The following is a 19175-nucleotide window of genomic DNA, read 5'->3' on the forward strand; positions in this document are numbered from 1 at the left end:
ATCAAAACCCCTGTCTCTTGATTTCAAGCCCAATAAATTAGGACTGAACCACAGTGACTAACTTACTAAGCATAATGTAACAGGTCATCAACTGAGTGAGTAAATTAAGAATATTGACTTTTACTCCAATATTAAAATTCCAGGTACTGAAGGTTACCCACACAGTGACAACAGAAGTCTGAGGGCAATGGACTTAAGAATACAAAATAAAATCTCACTGACATCTTACACTCTATTAATCAGTAACAGTCCTCTGAAGATCATCTCACATACCCTTATAAGGAAAGGAAAAAACTGACAGACCTTACGTGGATGCCAAATTTGTTAGACCGCATCAGACAAATCTCTCGCTGGCTATCCCAAACGTAAAACTTGGAAAATATCCGATAAACTTGAAATGCATCTGAGTGATAGTTAAATAAAGTTTCCATTTGCTCATGTACACGGATTTTAAAGAATCTTTTATTTTACAGAGACGCTTAAACATTATACTTACATTTTGAAGCTGACACAATTCCGGGAACGTAGACATGGGCTCCTCTTAACACTGCGTTGCCACACTGTGCTCCCACAACTGCTTCACACTGCTGTTTTTTTATATTCCTCCTAGGGATGTAAGATGAGCAATTTAACAGAGTAATACACCCCCAACCAAACTTTTTAATGTCTCAATCTAAACCCTTAAAACCTCTTTAGTCTTGACTGTCCTAAGATAATCCCACTAATGGATAACTAAGAAAAAGCAAGCTAAAAAAAAAAGCTGAATACAGAGAAAGTAGTTTAGAGAGCGGGGTGGGACACACTTGAGAAAAGAAAAAAATAGAAAGATGTCCATCTGGTGGAAGGCAATAAAGTGGCACCAAAAACTGCTTACTCATTTAATGAGCATTGCTGTTTTCATAACAGCATTAGGAGGGAAGAAAAATAAAGTCCCTGTCTTCAAAGACTAAAAAAGACCCTAAACAGACAATAAAACATTTCTAAAATGATATACTGCTGCATGGTAAACCGTTTGTATTTTAAATTTTTTTTTTCAACGTTTATTTATTTTTTGGGGGACAGAGAGAGACAGAGCATGAACGGGGGAGGGGCAGAGAGAGAGGGAGACACAGAATCGGAAACAGGCTCCAGGCTCCGAGCCATCAGCCCAGAGCCTGACGCGGGGCTTGAACTCCCGGACCGCGAGATCGTGACCTGGCTGAAGTCGGACGCTTAACCGACTGCACCACCCAGGCGCCCCAACCGTTTGTATTTTAAAACAAAGATGTCTTTAGTCTTCCTTTACTGTCCAACTTTTTTGAGTGTTTTCCAATTTCTCACTTCCCATGCACTCCTTAGACAACTAACACCTGGGGGTCACTTCTAACACACAGAAAAGACTTTTTCAAAAGTCAGGGGGTGCCTAGGTGATCGGCCCCAAATAAAAATTGTAAGCAGAGTCTCTGATGAGCGACCCTGGTTGGCACATCTCACAGGTGTTGTCAAAACTCCTTGCAGCATAACTGTGTGTGTCCTGTCTTCCTTCGATAATCTCCCGATGGTCAAATCTCACTAAGCTTCTCAGCTTTATTCCACTCCTGTCTTACATTCTCACTGTTCATTTTCGATCTACATCTTGAAGAGGTCTATTCCCCACATTCCAAAACATACTGCATTTCTTCTCACCTTGCATTCTACCCCTTGGCAATCTCAGTATTTCAATAATCACTTACAAAAATGACCTGTGTACTCGTATGTTCGGGCTTTCTAGACCCTGGACTGGTATTTCTCATCACCTGCAGGTAACTGTATGTAGGTGTCCCCTAGTCACTTCAAGCTTACCAAGTCCTAAACAATGTTACTTTTCTCTGATCCACTCCTTCATCCTTAGCACATCCCAAATCTTCCAATCCTTCTGTTGCCAATCTTGAACAGAGTGTCATCTGCCTCAATAACCAAACCGGAAGTCTCAACATTATTTTAAATCCCTTTTTTCCTAAATCTCCTTACTCGACATATATTGCGTTACCAAATCATGCCACCTCTAATTCTCCGACAGGTCTTCTGGACCCATCCTCCAACACTGGACCTACATCAGCTCTTGACTTAATTACTGAAATAGCTTTTTGGCTTTTTCACCCTCGACTATTTTCAGATCTTCTTTATGTCTTTGGCATTCTGCAGTTTCATTCTGAAGTAGACATGGCATTATTTTTATTTTTGGCTTCAGACTCATTGTACTTCTTACATGTCTTTCATAAATCCTGGAAAATTCTTAGTATTACACTTTTGAATATTGTCTTTCCCCCATTATTTCTATTCTTTTTTTTTTCTTTTTTTTAACACTCATTTGAGAGACAAAGAGAGACAGAGCACAAGCAGGGGAGGGGCAGAGAGAGAGGGAGATGCAGAATCTGAAGCAGGCTCCAGACTCTCAGCTGTCAACACAGAGACTGATGCAGGGTTCAAACTCACGGACTACAAGATCATGCCCTGAGCCAAAGTTGGATGCATAACCAGCCACCCAGAAGCCCCAAATCTATTTTTTTAATATTTATTTATTTTTGAGAGAGAGAGAGAGAGAGAAAGAGAGAGAGAGAGAGAGAGAGAGACAGCATGAGCAGGGGAAGGGCAGAAAGAGAGGGAGACACAGAACCCTGAAGCAGGCTCCAGGCTCTGAGCTGTCAGCACAGAGCCCCACATGGGGCTTTAACCTGTGAACAGTGAGATCATGACCTGAGCCGAAGTCGGATGCCCAACCAACTGAGCCACCCAGACACCCCTAAAAACTCTGATTTTAAAGTTGCTACCAGAGGGGCGTCTGGGTGGCTCAGTCGGTTAAGCATCCAACTTTGGCTCAGGTCATGATCTCGCAGTTTGTGAGTTTGAGCACTGCGTCGGGCTCTGTGCTGACAGCTCAGAGCCTGGAGCTTGCTTCAGATTCTGTGTCTGCCCCTCCCATGCTCATGCTCGCTCTCTTTCTCTCAATAATAAATAAACATTAGGGGGCGCCTGGGTGGCGCAGTCGGTTAAGCGTCCGACTTCGGCCAGGTCACGATCTCGCGGTCCGTGAGTTCGAGCCCCGCGTCGGGCTCTGGGCTGATGGCTCGGAGCCTGGAGCCTGTTTCCGATTCTGTGTCTCCCTCTCTCTCTGCCCCTCCCCCGTTCATGCTCTGTCTCTCTCTGTCCCAAAAATAAACGTTGAAAAAAAAAATTAAAAAAAAAAACATTAAAAAAATTTTTTTTAAGTTTCTACCAGAGAGCTCTACTCTGCTAAAGTTCAGGGGGAAATAGGATCCTTCAATTTGCTGTATATGCTGTTCTCACTTATGGAGGTTTGAATCTTAGTATATAGCATTCAACCATGAGAAATGTGTGTGGCCAGCACTGAATGTGTGTCACTCAAGAGTGGTTTTGCCTGGCTTTTGCCAAGCACTTCATGAACTGGCTTGGGATCAAATTTTTATGTTAATTTCCCAGACTGCAGGTTTCAAGACCACTTGGGTAGTATGAATTTGAATTCCAAACCTTTATGAGGTATGAACCATAGTTCCACATTCTCAGATTTGTCTTCTTCAACCCAGATCCTAAGACAAGAGAGATCAACTCCTGATTATTGCCTTGCACTGACTGCTGGATACTTCTCAGCTCCGAGGGTTAATAGCCTCTTATTAAAATGAAAGGCCCTAGGGGAGCCTGGGTGGCTCGGTCGGCTGAGCATCTGACTCTTGATTTTGTCTCAAGATCCCAACGTCATGGGATCAAGCCCCATGTGGGGCTCCGTGCCAGGTGTGGAGCCTGCTTAAGATTCCCTCTTTCCCTCTCCCCTGCTCGTGCTCTAACACACACACACACACACACACACACACACACACACACACACACCCCAACAAAAGAAAAAGGCCCTGGATTTAGGAGACCAACTAACTACCTCCCCTCCCACATCCCCCAACCCTAAATATGAGCTCACATGCTTTGTTTTCAGTTACTCTTCATTCTAATCCCTGAATATCTCACTCACATTCTCAACCACCCAGGTGTGCATCTTCTGGCCTATTTTTTATTTAGTATTCCTAGGTTGTGTGTAGCGGAAACATTTTCAGGTTATCTAGGTCACCATATCATTGGAAATACAACACTCTGAAATGGTTTGTTTACAGTCTTGCAATTCATCTGCTTTCAAAAATTTTTTCAAACTTTTTGGACTGCAACCCAATGTTACAAATGCACTTATTATCACAACCCAGTACACATACGTAGGTGTGTGTGTATCTATCAAATGTTTCATGAAACATCTTCACTGTGTGCAATGCACTAGGATACGTTACAAAATAATATCCCATTTCTTTTATAAAATACTAAAAAGACATTATATTGATTTTACAACCTACTAATGGATCGTGATCTGCATGCAGTTTGAAAAACAACTTTATGCACCACCAATATTCTTAAGCTCCTATGTTCTGCGCAAAACAAAAACAAAAACAAAAACAACCTAAATATTCCTTAGTTGAAAAAATCTTTTTACATTTGACAGCCAGCCTCCCCTAACTTTTTCAACCTCATCTTTCACCAACCTCTCTGCAAAAGAAACTGAATAGACAAACCTGATCACTTTTGTCATGAGCCACCTTACATTTTCACACCCCCATACTTCTTTCTCTCCACCTTGCATACCCTTCCCCCATCTTACCTCATCAGCCTACTGCCTGCTCACTTTCAAGTCTCCAATGAAATAACATCCACTTGCAGAAAACCTGTACCAATTTTCTTTTATTCAGTCATTCCTATTCTGTGCTCTGATGGCACTTCATGTACACCTTCACTGTTAACGGTCTGACTCACACCAAAGTTTTCTGTTTTTAAATGAAACAACTACGTTTCATTCATCTTTGTAAAACCTTGGGTCCTCCACATAGCACCAATTCAAAAAATGTCTTGTGGCATGGAAACTTGTAGTGTGAATCACAATATTTTATGGGGATAACCACTTCACGGAGAGGACAGAAGGAAAGACTGTGGAAAAAATAATGAAATCTTGCCATTTGCAACGACATGGATGGAGCCAGAGTGTATTACGCTGAACAAAATAAGTTCAACCAGAGAAAGACAAACACCATATGATTTCACTCACATGTGGAATTTAAGAAACCAAACAGATGAACACAGGGGAAGGAAAGAAAAAAAAGAGAGAGAGGGAAGCAAACCTTAAGACACTCTTAACTATAAAGGAGAAACTGAGGACTGCTGGAGGAGAGGACAGTGGGGTATGGGCTAAATGGATGATAGGTATTAAGGAGGACACTTGTGATGAGCACTGGGTGCTATACCTAAGTGATGAATTACTAAATTCTACTCCAGAAACCAATATCATAATATATGTTAACTAGAATTTAAATGTTTTTTTTCAACGTTTATTTATTTTTGGGACAGAGAGAGACAGAGCATGAACGGGGGAGGGGCAGAGAGAGAGGGAGACACAGAATCGGAAACAGGCTCCAGGCTCTGAGCCATCAGCCCAGAGCCCGACGCGGGGCTCGAACTCCCGGACCGCGAGATCGTGACCTGGCTGAAGTCGGACGCTTAACCGACTGCGCCACCCAGGCGCCCCTATGTTAACTAGAATTTAAATTAAACCTTGAAACAAAGAAAAAAATAGAGTTAACATAGCAAGCCTGAATAGCTAGCCTTCCTTGGGAAGGCATGGCTATAAGGTTGGTCCTTGGCTGGCATCTGGGAACTTAGATTTCAGGCGGGTACTCACGGTTACCTGACAAGAATAGCTCACTATGCTTAAATTGTTTGTATAAATAATAAGGTTGATGGCCAACACTGACTTTTCTTCTGGGGGACCAGAATTTCCTTCTGGGCATGTACCAGGCAGGGAGTGCCTACATGATCACCCCCGAATAAGAATCCTGGTCAGTGAGCCTCTCATAAATTTCTCTGGCTGGTAACATCTCATGTTGTCAAACCTGTTGCTGAGGGAACTGTTTCCTGTGTGACTCCACTGGAAGAGAATTCTGTAAAGCTTTCAACTGGTTTACCCTGTACTTTTTCCCACGTGCCCCCTCCTTTCACTGATCCTGCTTCAGATGACTTCACTGCAATAAATCACAGTCACAAATAATGCTGAATCCTAGGAGTCATACTAGAGACTCATCAAACCAGGGAGTGGTCTTGGAGATCCCTCAACACTAGGACTAACTGTACAAAAACAAGTATCGAAGTGTAATTCAGCTTTCCTGAAGGGGAGAGTTTTAGGCAGGAAAGATAAAAGGACATGTCAAAGTTGATGCAGGGCCATAAAACCTGCCAAAAGCTTGAATTTTTATTGCAATGCTTACAAATAAAGGAGTAAATCAACACCATTGAAGTGGATTTTCTGATAGCACAGTCATACAAATAAAAGGGAAAATAGAATGAAGGTACTCTGATTAAGAAAAAAATATTAAAATAGCTTTAAAAATGAGGGGTCTATGAACTAAAAACTGAGATTATGAGAATGTCCCACTAAAACATAAATGAAAACATAAACTTATTTATTTGGCATTTTTTAACTGCACATATCAGCAACTCTACACCAAACAGGAGATAATGAATATAATTTTAAGATGTTACATATTACTGCATTCCAACAAATATTTTTCAGCAGGGTTGCCATCTGTTTTAATCATAAATGTTTGTGCAATTGCTGGAGTATTCTATTGCATGTACCATATTATTTCATATAAATACTAATTGAAATATTAAAGTGCTGATACTAGCAAGATAAGAAAGCTAGAAATCACGCAGGCTGAGAGAGGCAAATCTGGCCTCCTTTGGATCTCCAGAGATTTATGCTACTGGATTAGTTATTCAGTTGTGAAGGAAAGAAAAAATTTTCACAACTGCTAAAAAATATTTTGTTGACATTTTTGTCAAAAAGGGAGGTACACTATTAAAAAAAATGGAGAGGTTCTTAAAAATTATGAACTGAATATTAACCTCAAAAATTCTATTAATCTAAATGCAGTCTTTAGAAAATGCTGTTTGGGACAGGATGTTAAAACACTTTTTTAAAAATAAGTTTATTTATTTATTTTGAAAAAGAGAGAGTGAGAGAGAGAGTGAGAGAGAGAAGAAGGGGCAGAGAGAGGGGGAGACAGAGAATCCCAAGCAAGCTCCTTGCTGTCAGTGCAGAGCCCTATGTGGGGCTTGATCCCAGAAACCGTGAGATCCTGACGTGAGCCGCAATCAAGAATCGGACGCTCAACCAACCGAGCCACCCCGGTGCCCCTAAAAACACTCTTATATCAAGTGAAGGCTGACATTCAATTTTCTTCTAGGTTTTTCACTAAAGTTGACATGGATACCATCAAATGCAGCATCACCACCTTATGTTCAATTTCCTTATGTTGCGAATGATAAGATCTTCCCAACATTAAAATATACTTCATCAGTATCAAGTATCATGTTAAGTATCCTGTTAAGTAACCTGAGGGAAACTGAATTTATGGTGAGAAATTACTTTTAAAATTGCTCACTATCTACAAAGTTTAACCTCTATGTTTTGATTTTTTAATTTTAAATGCTTATTTTTGAGAGAGAGAGAGAAAGAGAGAGAGAGAGCGAGCACATGCACACAAGCAGAGGAGGGGAAGAAAGAGAGGACAGAGAATCTGAAGCAGGCTCTGTGTCGACAGCAGAGCCCAACGTGGGGCTCGAATCCATGGACCACAGGATCACGAGCTGAGCCAAAGTCTGACGCTTAACCGACTGAGCCACCCAGGCGCCCCTGTTTTGGTATTTTCAGTAACTGTATGATATTGAGCATCTTGTAAAAGAGTAGGAGAAGAGTAAGTGTGTGTATTTCTGTTTCTGAAGTCTGCAGAAATGGAGAAAAACAAATCAATCCGAGAAGGACATGCCGCTTATGATAAAACTAAGGAACAGCTAGCTATATTCCCAATGAGGAGGAATAATTGCCTGACAAAGGGAAATGTGGATCAAACCTAGTTCCTCAACAGGGTATGAAAAGGAAAGGCTCCTGGAGGCCTAATCAAGTATTTACTACTCAGAACCAGGACAGGGGGGTCCAGGTGGAGAAAAGACGATCCGAGAAGGTCTTGTCAGTACCCCATTCACAGCATATAAAGCTGAAAGAGGAACAGGACTGTCAACCCTGGCAAGCAGGTGTCTGTGTTTCCCTGAGAAATCTGGATAAACTTCCTGGAAGAAGCTAAGGGAAGGGGAAGAGCAACCAAGAGCAATGCTCCTCGCCAGAGTTAACGAGGCAGAAACACAATTTAAAGCCCCGTACAAAAAAAGCTGTGAGCTAGACGTCTTCACAGAAAGCCTCAACCTTTATCGGCTCCACTCACCAGGACAAGAAATTTGCTGCTAGGGAAAACTTGGTGAAAGCATTTCCAGAAAACACATCTGTTTAGTCGTCTAGGGACACATTTTACCCCATTCTATAACATTTTTATGCGATCTGAAGAGAAACCAGAGTATTCTATAACATTTTTGAGCAAACTACAAAGGAGATGAAGCTACGTGAATGTAACTGTTTCTACTCAATGAATAATAAACAGAAAAGATTCATTCAACATGGGACCTATACATAGGTAGTAGCCAAAACAATATTACAACACCCAAACACAAACAAAAACCCAAGGAAAAAAACTCCAAATATGTCTTTGTACTTTTAAAAATAAGTAAAAAGAATAATTCAAAAATGGTATATAAGAAAAACAAGATAAAAAACAGAAAATAGTGGGGCACTTGGGTGGCTTAGTTAAGTGTCCAACTCTCGATTTTGGCTCAGGTCATGATCTCACAGTTTGTGAGTTCGAGCCCTGCGTCGGGCTCTGTGCTGATAGCATGGAGCCTGCTTGGGATCCTCTGTCTCCTTGTCTGTGCCCCTCCCCTGCTCGTGCACTAGCACTCTCAAAATAAATACTTTCAATCCGTTAACGCAATGTTCTTAACTTCTGTTGTGTAACCGAGATAAGAAAGGGTTTCAAAAAAAACAAAATAGAGAACTGGGAAATAAAATAATAAAGCCTCTGAAATAAGAACACAACAGGCTTCAGATGGCTATTTTTAGAAAGGCCTGCTTGCAAGGTCCACCCTTGGTTGGCATCTGGAAAAGACTGTGAGAAACAGTTCCCAACACTGATTTAAAACCTTCCCTACTAAACTGTTTGTTTTTGTTGTTGAAAAAATTTATATTTAGATTTAGCCAGCTGGACTCAGTTTAGATGATCCCAATTTTGTTGGCAACATCCAAAGCATCATAGTCAGGAGCCAATGGAACATATGCTTTCTTTTCTCCATTGGGCCTGATCAGAGTGTTGACCTTGACAATGTCAATGTCATAGAGCTTCTTTACAGCCGCCTGTTTGATCTGGTGCTTGTTGGCCTTGACATCCACAATAAACACAAGAGTGTTGTTGTCTTCTATTTTCTTCATGGCTGACTTGGCAGTTAGGGGAAACTTGATGATGGCATAGCGGTCAAGCTTGTTCCTCCTGGGGGCGCTCTTTCGAGGATATTTGGGCTGCTTTCGGAGATGCGGTGTCTTGGGCCATCGGAAGGTAAATGACGTGCGGATCTTCTTTTTTTTTTGACTGTGGACGCCTTTCAGCACTGCTTTCTTCGCCTTCAAAGCCCTTCCTTTGGCTTCAGCTTTGGGAGGAACAGGAGCTTCCTTCTTCACCTTCGGCTCCATCTTCGTGATAGGGCATTCCTAAACTGTTTGTATAAGCAATGTGCTTTATTCTGAACACCTGTTTTCCTTTTGGGAGCCTGAAATTTTGGTACATGCTGGGCAGAGGGTGATCACATGACCAGCGCCCAATAAAAACCTTGGCCACTGGGTCTAGTCTCTAATGAGCTGCCCTCCTGGGCAACTATTTTACTCGTGTCACAATTTGTTGCTAGAGGAATTAAGCATGTTCTAATAAGTCCATCGGGGAGAAGACTCTTGGAAGCTTGTGCCTGACTTCTTCCAGACTTTGCCCCATGCACCTTTCCCTTCTAGATTTGCTTTTGTATCCTTTTGTGTAATCAGTCTTCCCCAGGAGCACTACAACATGCTGAGTCCTGACTCATTCTTGTCAATCACAGCACCTGAGGGTTGGTTGTCTTGGGGTGCCCCAACACAGGAATACCTGCACTGGAGATCCAACCTACAGAGTCCTAGGGTCCTTATAATAGAGAATACAGAAAAGTACAACAAAAATATTCACAGAACTACTGGTGGACTTGTAACTAAAAAGTTATACTGTTTGACTAAAGAGCAAGAGAGAATAGTGAAAATCAAGCTATATCCCAGCCCAGTTTCTAAAGTTCAATGATGAATTCATAGATCTCCAAGTAAAAACTACTCTTGTGGGGGGCTGGGAGACAGGATGTTTTTTTGGCCTCTGAATTTTTTTTTTAATGTTTATTTTTGAGAGAGAGACAGAGTGTGAACAGGGGAGGGGCAGAGGGAGAGGGAGACACAGAATCTGAAGCAGGCTCCAGGCTCCCAGCTGTCAGCACAGACCCAATGTAGGGCTCAAACCCACAAAGCTCAAGATCATGACCAGAGCTGAAGTCAGAGGCTTATCCAACTGAGCCACCCAGGCGCCCCGGCCTCTGATTTCTTCACAGCAACACTTGACGCCCTGACGCTGTAAAAGCAATGTCTACAAAGTGTTAAGGGAAATAACATGGGACCTGAAACCACTATCAGTCAACCTATTGTTTAAATATAAAGGCAACAGGCAATTCTCAAGCAAGAAAGTAAATACTTTGGAGAGGAAAATACTTATTTTGGAGACGGGAAGCAGACGGGCTGCACACCTGATAAAGGACTATACTTGCTAACCAAGAGAGCAATCAAGACAACTCAGAAATGAACTATTAGAATTAAAAGTAAGCACTGCATCCATTTGAATTGTGCTTCTAGAATAACAATGTTATAAACCTCTAACTGCTAAAGTGCTAAAGAACACAGTAAATAAAAACTGGCTGGTGGAGGTTTTAGGGGATAAAATTTAAGAACTTCCTCATTTTTCATAGTGGAAACTCATAAGGTAATAATAGTGATAATGAATTTTAAAAACAAAAAAGAATGGATTTGCTCCTTTTAGAAGTGAAAGGTAGGTATGTGAATCTATTCTCCTAAATGACTTTTGAATACTTTCCTGTTGTAACTCATCACTTGTGTTTTTTAGTTCACAAATGTTCTGATGAGTAGCCTAGATCACTACAAGGAACAGGATGAAAGGGTTGCTAAATTCAGAAAATAATTAAATTATCTGCACATTTTAAAAGAGCTAACATAGCCAGTATTAGCAAGAATAAAAGATCTGAGGGGCACCTGGGTGGCTCAATCGACTGAGTGTCCAACTTCAGCTCAGGGCATGATCTCGTGGTTCGTGGGTCCAAGCCCTGCATTGGGCTGTCAGTGTGGAGCCTGGAGCCTGCTTTGAATTCTGTGTTTCCCTCTCTTTACCCCTCCCCTGCTCACATTCTGTCTCTCTCTCTTGCTCTCTCTCTCAAAAATAAAGAAACATTAAAAGAGAGAAAAAGAATTAAGATCTAAGAATCTCTCATATATTGCTAGAAACATTAACTGGTAAAACTTATTTTTTTTATTTTTTAACGTTGATTTTTGAGAGAGAGAGAGAGAGTGAAAGAGCGAGCGAGAGAGTGTGCACGCATGAGCGCACAAGTCGGGGAGGGGCAAGAGAGAGGGAGACACAGAATCCAAGTAGGTTCCAGGTTCTGAGCTGTCAGCCCACAGCTCAACTTGAGGCTGGAACTCACCGACCATGAGATGAGATCATGACCTGAGCTGAAGTCGGACACTTAACCAACTGAGCCACCCAGGTGCTCCTGACTGGTAAAACGTTTTAGAAGGCAATAGGTCTCGAACTAAAATATGCACAGACCAATGAACCAGTGATTCCATGGGGTACCAATTTATCTTGTAGACATGCTTATGCAAGTCCACAAAGAAACATCTTAAGAATATTTACTGTTGGTAATAATGAAATGTCCATCAACAGAAGGATAAAAAAATGTTTTTAAGTATGCAGCTATTAAAAAAGAATGAAATAGCTTTATATAGAATTAGGGACAATTATGAACATCTTTCTATCTTGATTGAGGTGGATCTTAACCACACAGCTATACAAATTTGGGAAAACTCAGCCAATGATACACATAATTAAGATCTCTCCATTTCACCGCCTGCAAATTTCACCTTAAGAAATAAAATAAGGAACTCAAAAACTCCTTCTTTTTAATGCAAAAGAAATACACACAGTATTTCTTACAATAAATATACTTGCAGTAAATATAACACAGAAATGTTACAAGTGAAAATCTCCTCTTACCACTTTTCTCCTAATCCAACCTCATCAGAGTTAACTACTCAGAATTAACCTCTATTAATAGTTGGATATGATGGCACCTGGGTGGCTCAGTTGGTTAAGCATCTGACTCTCGATTTCAGCTCAGGGCATGATCTCATAGTTGGTGAGTTCAAACCTTGAGTTAGGCTCTGTGCTGATAGTACAGAGCCTGCTTGGAGTTCTCTCTCGCTCGCTCGCTCTCGCTCTCTCCCCCACCCCCCGCCTTAAATTAAATAAACTTAAAAAAAAAATAACTTTATGAAAAAAAAAAAATAGTCCAGGATGTGAGTTTAAGCCCCACATCGGGTTCTGTGCAGAGAAGTACAGAGCCTGCTCAGGGTTCTCTCCCTCCCTCCCTCCCTCTCTTTCTCTCCCCTGCATGCTTGCTTGCTCTCTTTCTCTCTCTCAAATAAACTTAAAGAAAGTAACTTTATTTAAAAAAAAAAAAAAAGTTGGGTTCGTTAAAGCCTCCAGACTTCTAAATGTAAATATACATAAATGTATAGTTGTTTTTGTAATTACAAAAAAAAAAATTTTGTAATTATCCTATGCATGGCAACCTCCTTTTGATAATTGTGAATTCTTCTCTTATTGATACATATAATTCTCCCCCATTAAAGGCCATGTTTCACTGCACAGATAAATCTTAACTTACTAAACCACTGCCTTACTATTGACTGCTTTACTAAATTACTTTAAAGCTTTCACAAAATAAGCATTTTTCTATTTAATAAAACTCATAGGGGTACAAAAAAATTAAACCATAATTAGGGATTTAAAATGTTCTGGGGAAATGAATTCCTATTATAATATGAAAAGGCTTTTTTCCCCCAATTTTCAAACGTGTCTTCCAAATACATAAATGAGTAGAGCATTGTTCTACAGAACATACACAATAATTTAATGTAACTGTGGATTAAGGAATAAAATTTTACAAACATATCACCTATGAATGTAGCAAATATGTTGCTTTGTATTTTTGTGTAGCTCAAAAAAAAAGTTTTATATTAGCAGTGGAAGCTCTTTGTTTTTTTGTGTTTTTTTTTTCAATTTATTTATTTTGAGAGAGAGAGGCAGAATTCTGAGGAGGCTCCACACTGTCATGACGTGAGCCAAAAACAAGAGTCATACACTTAACCAACTGAGCCACCAGGCGCCCCTTTCCTCCTACTTTCTAAGTCACTTCATTTGTTTACTTATAGTATTAAGAGAATCCACAACTGGGGTGTCTGAGTGGCTCAGACGGTTAAACACCTTACTCTTGATTTCAACTCAGGTCATGATCTCCTGGTTTGTGAGTTGAAGCCTCGTGTCAGGCTCTGGGCTGTCAGGCTCCCAAGCCTGCTTGGGATTCTGCTTCTCCCTAAATAAATAAACAAACAAATTAAAAAAAAAAAAAAAACAGGAGGAGGAAAAACAACCAATCATTGCACCAAATGGACATAAAATGCATTACTTTCAAGGTATTTGGGCCCATTCCTAGTCTTTTTTGTAACATCTCCCACGACACAGTATGAAGTTGGCATTTTTGAACTTGTGAATTCTTGCCTATCTATACAAAGTGGCTAATAATAAAGAAACTCAGTGTTATCATCCAACAGTAAGAAAAAACCTGTGAAAAATTTTTAGAATTTAATTGGAAATGGAAAAGTTACAAACCTAGGTCCAATAATAGGAATGAGTAAGACGTCCTGAAGGTCTGGATGTTGAAGAATAGGAACACTTAATCCATTAAATTGCTGTTAAAAATAAACAGAAGTATGAAGCAATCAATACAACTGATAAATTTCAACTTACAGAGCTTTTCAGTGTCATTATCTAGCAGAGCATGAAGCTTGGTTTAGGCTATTCTCACTTTATTCCACATAATACTATGGAACAAAGACTTCAAAACAACTACATTTTCTGCATATTTTCTTCTTCTCTATGTCTTCCTAAGGTTCAATTTTGCTTACTGTTTGGTTTTATAAAAGCCAACCCGTATTTACCTTAAATGACTTATTTTGAAAACATATATCCAATATAGAATTGCATGTAGTACTCTTTCAATGACAAACTCTAAACAGGACATTAAAGATTAGGATTAATATTATTTATTATATACAATCAATACAGGATGCCATGTCAGTTTTGGTGAGGAAAAGAAATGCTTATTGGCAAAAGTTCAGGATTTTCAGTATCCTCTATCATACTTGGGTCTTCAGACTAGAAGTGGGTGCAGGGCCAGGAGTATAGGTGCTGAGGCCAACTCACACAGTCTCAGAAGAACCAGTTATGTGCATCTCTTCCCAACCGTCTTCCAAAGCCAAACCATTTGACATTCTCACCTATAACGTATGAAGGTTCCAGTTTCGCCACATCCTCACCAGCCAGATGAAATTTAAATTATTAAATCCCAATATGGGGCCCAGAGAACTCTGGGGAGACAAAGCACCCACTCCTCCATAATCCCATATGGGACATCTCTTTAGGACACACATGAGTTTTGGATCATGGAAGGAGAAAGAAAATAAATAATCTGAGACCCCTTTCCTGCTAGAAGTAGGTACTGCTCTACCATCAATTTCCTATCTAGTGCTTAGGGGTCAACCTTCTGCCTTACTCTTCACCTTTAAGAGACTCAAAGCCCATCCATAGTCAATGTCTGCCTTATCCTAGATACTAGTTACTAGTATACTGGATGCTATAGGCCCACTGGACTGGAATACTAGAATATGTAGACTCCAGGAATAGTTTGCTAGAAAAGAAAATAATCTGGATCTGCAGGAGTTATAGACAGTTGTGATGGGCCTCAGAACACTTTCCTTTCTACTACCTGAAAACATATACGTGACTGCATAAGAGTATTAATTTTAGTTGTTCAGAGGAACTGCTTATATTTTGTTACTTGTTACATTTAGTTGCTTGGAGGAACTGCTTACTGTCATTACTCTCAATAAAATTATCACTATCAATATTCAAAATCGGATTACTTTTTCTACAAGTCTTATTATTACACTAGTTTGGGTCTCATACACTCAGATCCCATAGCGGGTAGTTCTTACACATTTTCTCACAACTTGAAATTTATAAAACTGTTCTTACAGACAATATAACAAACATTCCATAAATCTAATGAGATTAAAGAACAATAAGTAAATCAACATCAGTGATAATTTTCTGAAGATTTCTTAATGTTACATCTTCATTAAACTAATAACACAGCCTACAATAAATATATAAATAAAAGCCCTTTGATTATGCTTGCATCTTACTTTTAATTTACACACTAATCAGATAACTTATTACAAAACCAGACTTTTAGGGTTAGAACAGATCTCTTCATATGTATTTTTTTTTTAATTTTTTTTTTCAACGTTTATTTATTTTTGGGACAGAGAGAGACAGAGCATGAACGGGGGAGGGGCAGAGAGAGAGGGAGACACAGAATCGGAAACAGGCTCCAGGCTCTGAGCCATCAGCCCAGAGCCTGACGCGGGGCTCGAACCCACGGACCGCGAGATCGTGACCTGGCTGAACTCGGACGCTTAACCGACTGCACCACCCAGGCACCCCTCTTCATATGTATTTTAATGATGAAGCAACTGAGGCCAGAGGAGCTGAGTGACCTACTCAGTCACTATAATAATTCTGAATCACAAGTGCTGGGTTCTAACATTACGTCTAACATTACCACTTAACAACTGAACATTCATGATCTTCGACTTCCTTAGGTGTAAAATTGGAATAGTACATTATGTTCATAGGATTTTAGTGAACAGCAACATGACATAGACTGTAGAAATATCATAGACATAATGACAGAAAATTTGCACATACCTTCCGAAGCTCATCCAACAACAGATTTTTCACATGTTGCACTGAGGCAAGATGTGTGTTTACTCTGACAGTTGTGAATGATGGAGGGTGTGACAAGTGATTTAACAGAGTTTCAAATCTCCTTTCTGCTTCTTGTTTGCCTAGAGCAGATACAACCTGAAAAAGAGGAAAATAACAACTTAATGTTTCAACGTCCCTTAACAAATGAACTAAAAATTTTAAGAACACGAACACCCATTCGTTCAACTAATGAAAGACTCAACCAACCAAGTTCCCTGTGATGACCTGAAGCTTTACGAGACATGTATTTTCCCATTTTTGCCATCTTTTCTTCTTAATGTTTATTTTTGAGGGGCAGAGAGAGAGAGGGACAAAGGATCTGAAGCGGGATGTACACTGACACATGAGCTCGATGTGGGGCTCCAATTCAAGAACCACAAGATCATGACCTGAGCTGAAGTCGGACACGCAACCCACTGAGCCACCCAGGTGCCTCCCGTTTCTGTGATCTCTGAATATACCCTGCCCCACAGCATCTTCATAAACCACTTGCCAGCCTACTAACCCACCAGCCTCATAGTGTTAGCACTTTCTCTAGTGTATTAAAACTGACCTTTACCTCCAACACTTTTACAAAGTAATGGCTTTTCTTTTCGTAAAATCACTTACAGTTAGCAGGTTTGAGGCAGAGATGGTGTCAAAGACGGACATTTGGATCTTCTTTCATAAAAGCAATGTTTATTTTTTTTTTAAACCGCTGGGAAAAATTTCTGAATGCCTCTATTTCTCTTAATATGCTCCTTATATTTTAAGTTCTCTGAAATCTAGAGAATGTCTTTTCTCTTTCCATGCTGTCTAATCCCGTAAAATAATCTTTGGAGGGGCGTCTGGGTGGCTCAGTCGGTTGAGCATCCGACTTGGGCTCAGGTCATGATCTCGTGGTTCGTGGGTTCGAGCCCCGCGTCCGGCTCTGGGCTGACAGCTCAGAGCCTGGAGCCTGTTTCCGATTCTGTGTCTCCCTCTCTCTGACCCCCCCCCCCCCCCGTTTAAGGTCTGTCTCTGTCTGTCTCAAAAATAAAACGTTAAAATTTTTTTTTAAACAATCTTTGGAAATAAAATGCAGAAATCAAATCTAACAAGTCAGCTTCAGCAATATCTTCACGCACGATTAACATTTAGATGGCTTTACTTCGAACAGAAAAGCAAAGACTTAGAAGTACAAAGTTGCCTAGGGGCCGGATCGTAAAATGTCAAGAGCACAAGCTTGGCAACCGAAGACAGCGTTCACTGAGGACTTCTGTGCGAGGCACTGCGAAAAGCACAGAGAAGGAGTATTTGTTGAGGGCTGTGTGCTAGAACAACGCCAACTGCTTTCTCAGGATTAATATTCCAAAGCAACCTTGTGAGGATATGTATTTTTAACATCCCCGGTTTTCGCAGAAAAGGAAATTGAGGCTAAGCGCCCTGAAATGATTCGTTCAAAGCACAGAGACACAAACCCAGGACTTGGGACTCCGGATCTGGATTTTGTCACGGTACCTGAGCGCTTCAGGCTTCAGATTTCAGTCCTGTTACTTCATAGCGGTGTCACTTTGGCCTCTTTGGACCCTCCGTCCTCTCACCTGTTAAAATGGAGAGGCAGTCTCCACCAAAAGAGAGAGCGAGCGAGAGAGCGCGAATATTAAGATGTAAAGGTCTGCAAGCCACCTAGCACAACGGGTGGCATTTGAGGCATTAACAACTTCTAGCATCCCTTCCACCAGACTGCCACACTCCAAGAGTGCAGCTGTGACTTCTCTGCAGGACTTAAGTTCTCGAGAACAGGAATCTTTTTGCGCTCATTTTGCAACCCCTTCAGTGCCACGCCTACTGCCGGGCACATAACCGCTTTGTTCCCCTCCCTTCTTCCACGTTCTTAAGGGTAGAAACGTATATACCGCATTCACCTCTGATCTCGAAAACACTAAATCCCTACGGGGAAGATACCGGCCGTTTTTACATTCGGAAAAAACCAGGCAGAAACAACGGTGTCACGATGAGGTTTCGCTTTAGGCCTCTTTTTTTTTTTTTCCTATTTCTCCAGAGTGTGTAAGTATTTGAGTTTTTGCAAATATCATCTAGCAGGTTTATTTGACCTACCTCCTTATTCATAAAACCCTCCTTAAGGTACTTTTCAACCTCAAGTCTCAAAGATATTTTAGGGAAAATAGACATTTTGGCGATAGTTTTGTTCTCCTCCAAGAAAAATGCTGGAAAACGGTGATTTTTCTCTTTCCGAGTGAACAGTGAGCAGCGTGTTGTCAAGTGAGTAACCACCCACACGCGCCGGGACCGCCAGATGGCCAGGAAAATCGCGCCGCTCTTTCCAAGTTATATTCGGCTTTTGCGGAGGTACATCCACGCTTTCTCGAGCGTCGCCAGTTCAGAGCAGCTTCCTCGCCTCCACCACACCCGTCCTTGGTCCTCCTTTAGGGACGCTCACGGAAATCACTGTGAGGCCACGTCACCCACGTTGCAAAAACACCACAAGAAAACTAAAGGGGGGGGGACGGGGAGACAAAAAAACAAACAAACAAACAAAAACCCTGACGGGCGAAACCGTTGCGAACAGGCCTGGAAAAGCGACCCGCACCTGCTCTAGCACGTTCAGCCCTTTGAACCTAATTTCCAAAACCGCGCCCCCCAATTCCTCTGCCGAAAGCCGCTTCCGGCCTGCGTCACTTCCGGCGACGCGGCCCACCCTCCCTGGTCCCCCAATCCGCAGCCGCAAGTTGCCGCTACGTCACGTCTCCGGAGTTTCCCAGCTCGGTGGGTGGCGCGTCCACGTGCGGGCGGTTGGCGCAGGGAGGGGCGGCAGCCCAGGGGAGCACCTGGGTCCTGCGCCTGCGGCGGGTGTCAGGGCAGACGAGGAAATGGTGTGGGTTAAGTGGAAGGCTTTGCTGGCCTGAATAAGTTGGGAGGGCCAATTAGTTACCTGCTGGGTGA

The 19175-nt window shown here is 41.3% G+C and overlaps 2 protein-coding genes across 7 annotated transcripts in view; both read right to left on the reverse strand.

Moving 5' to 3' along the window:
* NSUN6 (NOP2/Sun RNA methyltransferase 6) overlaps positions 1–18891 on the reverse strand; it is a 77044-nt gene extending 58153 nt beyond the window's left edge. For 3 of the 6 annotated variants that reach the window (XM_023256410.2, XM_045060969.1, XM_023256409.2), the window contains exons 1-4: positions 18330–18887; positions 16191–16346; positions 14031–14110; positions 497–606 (exon numbers count right to left, since the gene is read on the reverse strand). In XM_023256410.2, coding sequence (XP_023112178.2) covers positions 497–606; positions 14031–14110; positions 16191–16346; positions 18330–18404 — 421 coding nt within the window. In that variant the 5' untranslated portion in view covers positions 18405–18887. Of the gene's footprint in view, positions 1–496; positions 607–14030; positions 14111–14624; positions 14680–16190; positions 16347–16859; positions 17159–18329 lie in introns of those variants that run through there. The other 3 variants (XM_023256412.2, XM_023256411.2, XM_045060970.1) reach the window with 3 other exon arrangements.
* On the reverse strand, positions 9178–14110 carry LOC105260709 (60S ribosomal protein L23a-like). Its single transcript, XM_045060971.1, has 2 exons — positions 14031–14110; positions 9178–10172 (listed from the first exon to the last, which is right to left on the reverse strand). The coding sequence occupies exon 2, from the start codon at positions 9692–9694 to the stop codon at positions 9221–9223; it is 474 nt and encodes a 157-aa protein (XP_044916906.1). The 5' UTR covers positions 9695–10172; positions 14031–14110; the 3' UTR covers positions 9178–9220.
* Positions 18892–19175: the final 284 nt, after the last annotated feature.

This window comes from Felis catus, chromosome B4 (genome assembly GCF_018350175.1).
Source record: "Felis catus isolate Fca126 chromosome B4, F.catus_Fca126_mat1.0, whole genome shotgun sequence".
NCBI classification, from domain to species: Eukaryota; Metazoa; Chordata; class Mammalia; order Carnivora; family Felidae; genus Felis; species Felis catus.